Source organism: Oreochromis aureus, linkage group 1 (genome assembly GCF_013358895.1).
Source record: "Oreochromis aureus strain Israel breed Guangdong linkage group 1, ZZ_aureus, whole genome shotgun sequence".
Lineage (NCBI taxonomy): Eukaryota > Metazoa > Chordata > Actinopteri > Cichliformes > Cichlidae > Oreochromis > Oreochromis aureus.
The window spans coordinates 24,136,416-24,147,692 of record NC_052942.1 but is presented as its reverse complement, the minus strand read 5'-3'; the positions used below and the strand labels follow the sequence as shown (position 1 = coordinate 24,147,692).

The 11,277-nt window shown below is 40.0% G+C and overlaps 1 protein-coding gene across 4 annotated transcripts; it reads right to left on the bottom strand.

Moving 5' to 3' along the window:
• Positions 1 to 1,138: 1,138 nt before the first annotated feature.
• gas8 (growth arrest-specific 8) lies at positions 1,139 to 9,564 on the bottom strand. Of its 4 annotated transcripts, none has more exons than XR_005612813.1 (12): positions 9,479 to 9,564; positions 9,085 to 9,180; positions 8,014 to 8,211; positions 6,971 to 7,165; positions 4,754 to 4,808; positions 4,437 to 4,639; positions 3,998 to 4,153; positions 3,791 to 3,871; positions 3,503 to 3,712; positions 2,410 to 2,475; positions 1,605 to 2,329; positions 1,139 to 1,484 (listed from the first exon to the last, which is right to left on the bottom strand). XR_005612813.1 is itself a non-coding variant. In XM_031759571.2 (12 exons), exons 1-11 carry the CDS (start codon positions 9,479 to 9,481, stop codon positions 2,243 to 2,245), a joined length of 1,350 nt encoding a protein of 449 aa, XP_031615431.1. In that variant the 5' UTR covers positions 9,482 to 9,564; the 3' UTR covers positions 1,139 to 1,484; positions 2,199 to 2,242. The 4 variants fall into 4 exon arrangements, 3 of the variants coding, with proteins under 3 accessions (XP_031615431.1, XP_039467049.1, XP_031615430.1); XM_031759571.2 differs by having other exon boundaries at positions 2,199 to 2,329; XM_039611115.1 differs by having other exon boundaries at positions 2,229 to 2,329.
• Positions 9,565 to 11,277: the final 1,713 nt, after the last annotated feature.

Sequence of the window (11,277 nt, the reverse complement as noted above, 5' to 3'; positions counted from 1 at the left end):
GTGTAGTCTTACCAGCAGTGCCAGACCAGCAGGACTGTGCAGGCTGTCAGTGTTTGGACACATTTATCCCTCAGTCAGGCAAACTTACAATTGAGCCCTGTGCAAGGGGACGGGAGCAGGCTCCCCAGAGTCAGACCACTGTCTGCAGGCCCTGAAACCCTAGAGGGCTGAGTGAAAGGACCATCCCCTCCCTCCACTTGCTTTAGCTGTATGATACTGTGGCCTGCACCGGGACAATAACTTCCTCCTGTATTATTGATGCCGCGGGGAACAGCGATCACTCAGCGCAGCGGGGCTCGATTCACCACGGGAATAGGCAATGAGAAACTGGATCTGCCACATACGTTCCTCCTCTCTCTGCTGGAAACTCAGTCATGGCGGAGGGGAAATCATCTGATGAAAGTAGCAGTTGAGATTGGAATATTTGATTTGAGTCCACTTTTTGACCTCATTTTCCAGCATGAGGCCAAAAGCTTGCAAGTAGTCAAAATATAAAAGTAATATATTTAAATTGCAGCTTGTGTGAGAGATATTATTTCGTTTGATTGTTTTGCTGTTTTCTGTGTCTTAAAATGGTGAGAACAAGCAGCAGCATCCAGGAAAGAGAAATGAAGCACCGGTATTGTGCCAAAAAGTGGTTTGGAGTTATTTACCAGACATTTAAACTGTTGTAAATGTGTTGTTGGCCTATAATTAGTCTAAAATATGCCAAACATATCGCTCATGAATGACATCAAGTAATTTTGAACCAGAAAGAACATTTCTGTCACAAGGCAGAAGCATTATCAGAAGCGTTATCAAAGTACTTACTTCAAACAAAATGTGGTTACACAAGTTCAAGAAATGTGCATGACCCATTTCAGGATCATGGGGCCTATCTCAGCTGTCTTGGGGTGAGTGGGGAACAACCTGGACACGATCTACTCAATCTCACACCCTCACCTATAGACAATTTTGAAACAGCAGTTATTAAAAAAAAAAGAAGAAGAAGCCCTGGGACAGTGGGGAAAAAAACAAGGAAGAACATGTGAACTTCACAGAGAGGCTCAGGTCAACCAGGAGGTGCAATCCCAGAAACTTCTTGCTGTGAAGCAACGTTGTAGAGCTAACCACTGAATGATTGTACAAAACACTTAAATGCAGGAAGCAATGGAAAGAATTTTAACAACTTTAATGAACAACTTCAAGATACAGTAACAACATCTGCAGCAAGTTCAGGAATTAAAGATGAATAATGTTCAAGGGAAGGTCCCAGGTCAGCAATCTAATGGTCAAGTTTACTCTTTACACAGGATAGAGTTCAGTTACCGCGGCATGCTTGAACTGCTCAGTTTTCTGCAGGGTTCTCGTTCAGAAAGATTGATGTTGAGTCACATAAGAATTTCCTGTTTTCCACAGGTCTAGACTTATGTGAGTATTCCTCAGTAAAGCCAGAGGGGGACAGGCAGGAGAAACCAGGAGCTAGGCAGGCTCACACACCCAATCTGGATGGAAGAGGATAAACAAGGTAAGTACCAAAAAATCTACTAGAAGAGGCCTCAGTGACACTGCCACATGATATAGCTTAGCAATCTGGCAATGTGGGAATAACAGTGGTTAAATACTGCAGGTGGGTGTTGATAAGAAACAGGTGCACCAGCGGGAGTCTTGGGTAACCACGCCCACTGCTGGTAGGAGTCTCGTTCCCATGACAGAGAGCGTCAGACAGAGAAGATGAGGAGAGAAAGAGTGAAGGCATGTCAACATCTGTGACCATGACACCATCTGAGACACAGTGATGAATTAAGTGAATAGCGACACCTATTGGCTGTAATTCAAAACACCTGACAAATCCAATGAAGTATCTTCATCTTTCAGCTGCTCCCTTTAGAGAGGACATACTGGACAAAGGATGTCAAATATGGAGATGACACACAGGAGTAAAGGAGTAAGACCACAGAGAAAATTCATGAGGTCATGAAGGAGGGCATGCTGAGGGTTGGTGTGACAGGATGCTACGGATAGAGGCATGACATACCCTTTAGTCTAAAACAACACACAACACAACTCTTTTTTTTCTCCAAATTAAGAGATCCCATTTTTAATTTTTATTTTTATATATCTTTACTACTTAAAGTCATATGAGCATCAAAGGTAGATTAAAGAAAAGATGTAAATGAAATGTAAGTGTTCCAGTCTTTGGAATCATTGCTTCTCACTTTAATCCAAGTGCTGCTCCACATTTTTACCATGAGGATTACTCTCATTGGGAATTACACAGGAGCTCTTCCACAGGAACACCAAGAGCCTTTGCCTTTACCTCAGTGTGCAGCAGCAAATGCTTGCGGACCTGCAGGATACAAAGTTTCACTGTGGTTATTGTTATGAAATACATTAAAAGTAATTTCAGGAAACAAACAGACTACTAACCACGGAAATTTTATTTATTTTGTGCTGTAGGGTCCTGATGGCAGTATTTTTGGAGTCAATATGTGCCTGCAAGCAAAAACATTAAGAGCTTCTTTAATGTTCTTATAAAAACATGACACTTCCAGAAATATACTTAAAAATATACACTCACAGGCCACTTTGTTGGTAACACCTTGCTAATACCAGAATGAACCTTTTGCCTTCCGAGCTTTTTCTTCTAATTCTTAGTGGCACAGATTCAACAAGGTGCTGAAAACACTCCTCAAGAGATTTTTGGTCTTGCGGTTGCTGTACATTCATAGTGTGACTCTCCCATTCCACCACACCCCAAAGGTGCTTTATTGGATTGGGATCTGGTGACTGTGGAGGTTATTTGACTCCAGTGAACTCAATGCCATGTTCCAGAAACCAGTTTGAGATCATCTGAGCTTTGTCACATGGTGTGTTAGTCTGCTGGGTGAAACCATCAAAAGATGGGTACACCGTGATCATAAAGGAGCAGATACAGTCAGCAACAATACTCCGGTAGGCTGTGGTGTTTAAAAGATGCTAAGTTGGTCCTGACGGGCCAAGAAAATCCCCCCACCACACACAAACACATCATTACCTCACCACCACCAGCTCCCTGAAACATTGACACAAGGCAGTATGGATCATGTTGTTTAAGCCAAATTCTGGCCCTGCTATCCAAATGTCACAGCAGAATTTGACACTCATCAGACCGTGCGCTTCAAGGTTCAATGGTTTGTTCAGAGATGTTCTTCCCATCAGCTTGAAGCAGTCTGGCCATTCTCCTCTGACATCAACAAGGCATTTTCACCCAGAAAGCTGCTGTTTCTCTTTTCCTCATCATTCTCTGTAAACCTTCAAGATGGTTATGTGTGAAAATCCCAACAGATCAGCAGTTGGTGAAATCCTGACCATGTCTACAGGCCGAATGCCTTGCTACCATGTGACTGGCTGATTAGATATTTGTGCAAATAAGCAGTTGAACTGGTGTACCTAACAAAGTGGCCAGTAAGCGTATATAAAATCAGTGTAAAGGTTTAGATGACTGCTGAAGAAGAAACATGAGGTAGATGTACAACACTACCTCAGTTTTCTTTATGACGCTACTGAGGGCTGTTTGGTCCATGTTGGAGGCTGAAAGCACCGCGCTGAGCTGAGCCTCCGTCTCCTCCAGGCTCTCTGTCAGAGCCTGCAGCTTCTTTTCCAGCACCATGTTCTCTATGTCTCCCTTATGCTGCGCCTTCTCAACAATCTCAGTGAAAGCCTTGCGAAGTTCATCCCTTTCCAGTTGGAGCTGTGCAGCAAACACACAAAAGCATTCACATAAAACGCGCGCAACCACACATGAATGGAGCTGAGTGTTCGTTTTTACCTCGCTGAATTTCTGTTCCAACACCTCATGCTCCGCTTTCAGATCTTTCAGCTTTTTTCTTTTGATGTTTCCAATTACATCCTGTCAAAAGCAGTGCACAGAAATTATGCTCGTGCTGGGCTACAGCGATGCTGCACAACAACGAAGATGCTGGTAAAAGCAAGAAAAACTGTCCAACAGTAAACTGAAAAAAGGTGCCAAAAGAACCTTATTTCCTGAGTAGTGTTTCAGTTTCTTGGCAATTTTATAGTTTTCTTCCTTGATCTTTGAGATAAGCTCAGCAAGATGTTTGTTCTCCTTCAAAACAGTGACCACCTCCAGTTTCATGCTCTTTTGTTTCTTCTTTGTTTCATTAATTTCTCCCTGGAAAATTCAAATAAAACATTGCATGTGAAAATAAAACATATCTGGGTCAAAGCTAGCGGAACAAACCGTTCAGCAACAGAAACACTTTGATTTACCGAAAATAAAATCTCAGTCACCGTTTCAAATTTGGAGGCTTTTGTTTTGCATTTTCCAGAATGTCAAAACAATTATCAGTTCACTCAGTTTAAAGATAAGTTTAAAATTATAAGCTGTAGTCACGAGCAGAAAACTGATCAGTAGTGAGTTATAGGTTTAAACAAAGCTGTGTTTGCGCTTGCACCTTGAGCTGAGTGAGCGTGTCCGCATCCCTTTTCATGATAATGACAAATTCCTCAGCGCTGCGGTAGGTTTCATCGTGATCTTGTTTAAGAGTGGCAATGTGGCTGTTCCAGTGGTTTTCTCTTTCGCCGATCTCACTTTTCCTGATGTTGTCCAGATCTTGTCGTAGCGCCTGCACCTTCTTCTCAAACGAGGCTGTAATTTCTGCTCCAACAGTAACACAAAAGGATGGCTCCTGTTCAGTCCTTGATAACGTGAAGCGATGAATTCAACTCAGAATGAGCTTTTTATTTTTGGGTTGCGTTTCGTTTTTTTAACCTGCGAGTTGTTTCTCCAGGTGGTCGCCTCTTGTGGTCAGTTCTTCACCATGTTTCTGTTGAGATAACAACCACGCTGCAGTTAGGAGTGTTTATTCTTATAAGCTGAAGTATATCAGGGTCAGACGTGCAGAGCTATGTAATACAGTACTGAGGTGCAATAACAGCTATGCCCACGGTTAAACCACAGTGAGAATTTTACACTAATTAATCAGCCTTAAAAGACCACAAGATCAAATTTGTGGTCAAGTTCTTACAGCTCATAGAAGCCAGACTTTATTAATTCACATACTTGTGATTCCTTTTTGTTTGAGGATCAATTTTGACCAAATTTTGCTCTTTTGATACACATTAGTGATTTTTTCCCCTTATCTCGTTTATTTATTTACTTACAGTCTCTGTTTGTACTTTGCCTTCTAGTCCATCTTATTCTTAGGTTATGTTCTAGTTTAGTCCTTGTTCTCCCCACAACAGGAGGAAGTATACAATCAGTACTGTTTGTCTGTGTTTGTAAGCAGTCTAGCATGCACAGTTTTCAAGATATCATTTTTAGATAAATGATATCTTGATACCAATTACAGCTCGAGCTGATTTCATTTTGATGAAAACCAGGTCAAGGTCACGCCACATTTGTGAAAATCAGTAAAAACTTTATATTATCTACAATTTTTTGTGGATTATCAAACTTCACAACATGATACTAGGTATTGGGGGACATGAGTACGTGTTAGGACCCAAGGTCAAAGTTGACCCCGGAAAAAAAAAATCAAGAAACCATAATCTATCATATGAAAGGGCATGTAGAGAGGTGTACGACACGCACTTTTTTTAATACGCCACCCTACGACATCACAATGACACCATAAAGTTTTGCAAAATCAAAATATCTCAAGTTCTTACAGCTCTTAGACGCCAAATATTTCAACCGATTCATATGGGTAAAGATCATAAAATACACTGTTTTAGTATTTAATGGTTCAAGCTCATGGGTCAGAGCAGGCTGATGTCAGCAAGTTGTAATAAAAACATCACAAAAAATGAAGGTTTCATATCCTCTCGTTATCTGTGCGTATACTTATTGTGGTAGTCTCCCCTTGTCCTTTGTCACTTGCTCACTTTGTTCTACGTAACTGTCATAGTTTCCTAGTAAGTTCCTGATTTCTACCTAGTCTGAGTCTTGTATTTAGTTTCCAGTGACCTCACCAATAAAGTTCCTAACAATGTTTCACAATAAAAGCATTGTTAAATTGTTAAAAAATTACGTGCTTTTGGACACTGGTTTAGCTCGGTGGTTGAGCAGCGACCACATGCTGCAAGGCCAAATGCAGTGGCCCGGGTTAGATTCTGAGGCCCTTTGGTGTGTGTCTTCCCCACCCTCAATCTCCCTGCTTTCCTGTGTCCTCTTCACTGAAGACTAGCTAATAAATGTGAGTAAAGCCCCAGAGTGCTCTTGTACCTAATTACTTTTTTTTGATAATTAAGTGCTTTAAAACAAATGTTAAAACAAATACAGAAAAGGATGAGTAATGCAGTAACTTTAGCAATGCTATAATGCATGAAAAACACAAAGTATGAGTTTTTGATTAATATATCAAACAGAGGCAACAACAAAGGCTCGTTATAGTCAGTAGCTGAGTTAAATAAAGCTTAGCAACTGTAAAATGAAATACGTTTATGTGAATTAAGCCATCCATCCAGGTTCTACCCACTTCTGTGTCCAGGTCATGGGAGTAAACAGTCTAAGCAGAGATGGCCACACCTTCCTCTCCACAGCCACCTTCTCCAGCTCCTCTGCCATTCTCCAGCCATGAGATGTGATCTCTCCAGCGTGTGCTCTCTCCTCTCAGCCGGACATGCTCCAAACACCTAACTTATGTCAGAAGCCTGAACCACCCTACCTGGCATCTTTTTGATGTAAAGGGGCAGCAGCTCTACTCTGAGCGCCTCCTGAATGACTGAGGCCCTCACCCTATCTCTAACACTGAGATCAGACATCCTTCGAAGGATGCTCATTTACCACTGCTTGTGTCCACAGTCTCATTGTTTCGGTCACTTCCTACAGCTTGTGGCCATGGGTGAGGGTGGAAGTGAAAATCTACTTCAATACAGAAATATGAAGGTTTTTTTCCTCAAAAGTGGAAAGTATCTTTCCAATGCAGCCTGGCAACACTATGCTTATGATTAAGGTAAAGGGAAATGTATGTTTTGTACTACAAACCAGTTCAAGTTCCTTCTTGGTGTGTTCAAAGTTGATCTCTTGGATGTCCACCCTCGTAATTGTCTTACGAAGCTCTTCCTCTAGGTGTTCTTGCTCTTTCTCCATCAGCTCACTGGACGCCAAAGAGTCTGCATTCAGTTCAGCAATATCGTTCAGGTGTTCATGCTGGAGGTGCTTGATCTTCTGCTTGTACACCTGGTGGGGAAAACAATCACATGTGAGCGTTCATATGGAAATCCAGTATTCCTAGAACACGTAGCCTTGCAGTTGGTATCATCCACCATCTCTTAGCCCTGACCCAAAGCCCTGGCTTAGTGCCTATTCAAGTTCGATCAGCGGTCCCCGACCCCTGGGCCACGGACTGATCAGCTGGTACCGGGCCGCGAGAGTTGAGGCTCGGGTGTGAAATTTATGGTTTTCAGGGTTTTTATCGGTTTTTATCATTATTTTTTTAATCGTTTCTATTGTTAAATCGGTGTCCTGGGTCTTTTCCCGTGTGTTATGAATAAATCTTCATTTTTTGGTACTGGTACTGGTTTTATTTTGTTGTATTTATCCATGACACCTTAAAGGCCGGTCCAAGAAAATATTGTCAGACATAAACTAGTCCATGGCGCAAAAAATGTTGGGGACCGCTGAGTTAGATTATAATCTCTGGCCAAACTTTATAGAAGACAATTTAACATATTAACACCACAGCCCTCTCGGTTACCCATCTTTATCTTTTATGCCGCTAGCATAAAAGATAAAGTCATCTGTACCTTAAATCTATCAGTAGACATTAATAAGCAAATCCCCATACACAGATTCCTACATATATCCTAGAATAACCTTTAAACACCGAACCACATATCCTGGTTTCACTAAAAACCTTAAAATATTAGCATAAGAAACTTGTCCTGATTTCTGTTTCTTGACCTGTTTTACCAAATTTAAGAACACGGTTTGGGACTTCAGCATCACCTTACTCCATCTGACCAGCCTTTAAAATGGAAGAGCTATCTATTTTGTAATATTCTGGCTTAAAATAAGTAAAATCTTACCTTAACATCTAATTGGTGACGGGCCTCATTTTCTTCTACGTCTTTTTCTACCTTTTGCAGCTCAGAGTCGACCTCCTTCTGTTTTCTATCTGTGATTTCCCAAAAGCTGTGGATCTTGTCCCTCTCCAACTGAAAGTAGTTTCTCTCTTCCCGCTCTCTATCCAGCTCCTCTCGAAGACGCATAATGTGCTCCTCCAGCTGAAACACAGAAAGATGTGACGATGCTCAACAAACCGAATGACTGCAACATATTGTCACTTTTTTCACTCTTTTGGAGAGTCTGAGAAAATCGGACTGTCCAATTTCCATACACTCATCATGGGCATCAATATCATGGTAATTTGGAGCTTTTAATGATTTCTTTCTTGCTCTATATACACTGTACATGTACACTATATATACACACTCACATAAGTCTTATAAGTGGTCCTAAATGTTCTACAATGTATCTCAACTTGATAAGGCCAAGGCCCATTAACTTGAAGGAGTGTGGATTAGAGAAAATCCAAAATTAATCCAAACTTGCACACTCCATTCTTGGTTTTGTTTTTTTGTTGTTTTTTCTAATTCATTAAAGATATATCCTGCACAATCATTCCACCCTGGAGAAACAGCAGTTCAAAGAAATCTTTAAAAGCCCCAAATTGCCATAACATCCATGTCCATGACGAGTACATGTAAACTTACCATATCCGTGTGTTGTTTTTGTTGTTATTACTTTTTTCTTTGGTATTGCAATGGACTTAAGCATCTTAAAAGTCTTCAGGGAAAGCTTGGCACATTACAAAGTTATTACAAAAAATCTGAATTACATTATCTGCAACAGGACGCCTTTTTGCAGGCAGGGAGGCTCTAATTAAAATATTCAAATGGAGTGTTTACAGAGCTTGATCCATATTAGGAGCCAAGATATGTCAATCTCACTGGCATTGAGTGTTATTTAAATGTTGTGCCTCGGCTTTATGTACTACCCCTCTAAATACACAGATCACTTTGAACAGGTTCCTATTTGCTTCCTCCTGACATAAAATACACATTCAGACACATGCTATATCACTCTTCAGCTCTGACCTGCTCCTTGGACATCTCATCCTTGGTGAGGCCATTTATCAGCGTTGGCGTCTTTGGCTTTGCTGGTTTTTTATCTGCACTTTTCTTTTTGGGTGGCTGGGGGAAAAAATTCAGCACAGCTGTTTAAAGTTAAAACTGCTTTCTGGCTAGCAACTAATGACTGCATAAAAGATAAAAGTATATATATATCCATCCATGCATCCTTTTATATTTATAAAAGAAAAAGGTTTCTATAGTCATTGGTGGTAACCTTGAGTGTGTTTTTTAAGTAGCAATGAGAAGTATACAAAAATAAGCTACATTTATACACACGCCCAGCTGCTAGCGGCATAAAAGATAAAGCTGGTTATTTACTACGGATAAAGCACTTGTTTCTTAATTATTTAATGCTCACCATCTTGTACGCTGCTCAAATTACGCGAAGAACTGTTCGGTTTGTTGCGAAAAGAGCCGCACACTCAGTAAGTACTAGTGTTGTTATAGCAACATAAACACAAACCTGCTGAGGAGGCGGGATCTACAGACGGAAAACCAATCAAATGGGACAGGAAGGGGGCTTCAAGCAGGATGATTGGTTAACAATCATCAGGTAATTCTACTGTGTCTGTAGCACACAAAACATACACATACTCATAAGCATTAAACAAGAAAAAATAAAGATCAGCGTTTACGTGTGTGCGTATCTTTCATCAACTATTTCAGTGCTTTTAAAGCCGGTGATAGAGCTTCAGTTTTTAATGCAGTTCTTTTCATGTAACCAGTGAAAGCAACTTATTAGAAGTTAAGGTGGGTAACTGGAGGGGACTCACAACTGCTGCAGAGTGTTGACGTCCTACTAGAAAGCTTTTAGCATGCTTTTCAGCAGAAAGGAAGAGTTATCACTCCTGATCCAGTCACCTATGGGAATAGAGCCGATAATACTTAAAAAAAAAAAAAAAAAAAAAAAAAAAAAAAGTCCCTTAAAAATATGCCATATGTGAACCAAGTATTAAAGTTAAGTTTATATCCTGCTCCTGCTTATTTTGGGGGAAAGATTTATTCTCCTAGCCTGCCAGATAATTTCCTTAAAAGCAAATTGATCTGATGGCCATACGTGCTGCCAATTGATAGTTGAGATGGCCTTTGAAAATAGAATACTTAGAAATTTAACTGTATACCACACATTTTTTTTTTAGAAAGTGAAACCGTATTGACAAGAAATAGTAAACAAAGGTTAAGTGCTAAATCAACAGTATTTTGCTAATAGCATGGCTCTACTGAGGGCACTTTGGTCCAGACTAAAATATTAAACTCTGCATAGATTGTGATAAGAGTATGCAGATCTTTCATTGTCCCCAGTAGATTAGATGTCTCAGTGCAGGTTATCCCAGCTGCTCCCATCAAGATTCATAAAGCTTTATCACTAAACATATACAAGAGGAAAAGCATTCCCATCAGTTTCAGTTGTTCTTCTAGGCTAATAGGAAAATGCTGGCATACCAGTATTTAATAAACATATACCCATTTCATTTTAAAATATTAGGACACCAACATTTAGCTCAAAGCACTGCCATGTCATGGATGTATTTAGAGAAAGTACAGTATCAGAGATGTGAGTGTAGTTGTACAGCTTTAGGCCTGTTATTCACACGTTTGGTATGATGCAGGTATTTTAAAATCAAGCAATAACATAAACTAATACTTTAGACCTGATTAAAATTTCATCTGAGCAACATTTCACACATATTGTAATCTGAGGCTGTAGTTCATGGTGGTCTGGAGCAGTAGTTCTCCAGACTTTCTGAAGTTGTTTCAAAATGTTCCTTTGGCTGCTATTCCACTCATTTTCAGAATATTTGCTTTTGCTTATTTGTTAAATCACACCAGCCTATGAAAGACAATAAAGGCACCCTGTGTTAGATGCTTTTTGGGGGTTTCCTTTAGTTGGCGCTACAAAAAAAAATTTCAAAGATAACAATTTCACAGACATAAAAATTGTATTTTTGCACAGAGGTGATTCTCAAAGAACTATTAGCTGAAGACTCATATCTTAGCAGTGTGTTCTTAAAAAAAAAAAAGTAAAAGTGGAGAAGTGGAGGTGAAAATAAATAAGAGGCATTAATAAAAATATTTTTGTAAAAAAACACTATCTACAGCATCTGAAAGTCATGTCATTAAGAAAAAGGAAAAAAAATTCAGGATAGACCTGACAGA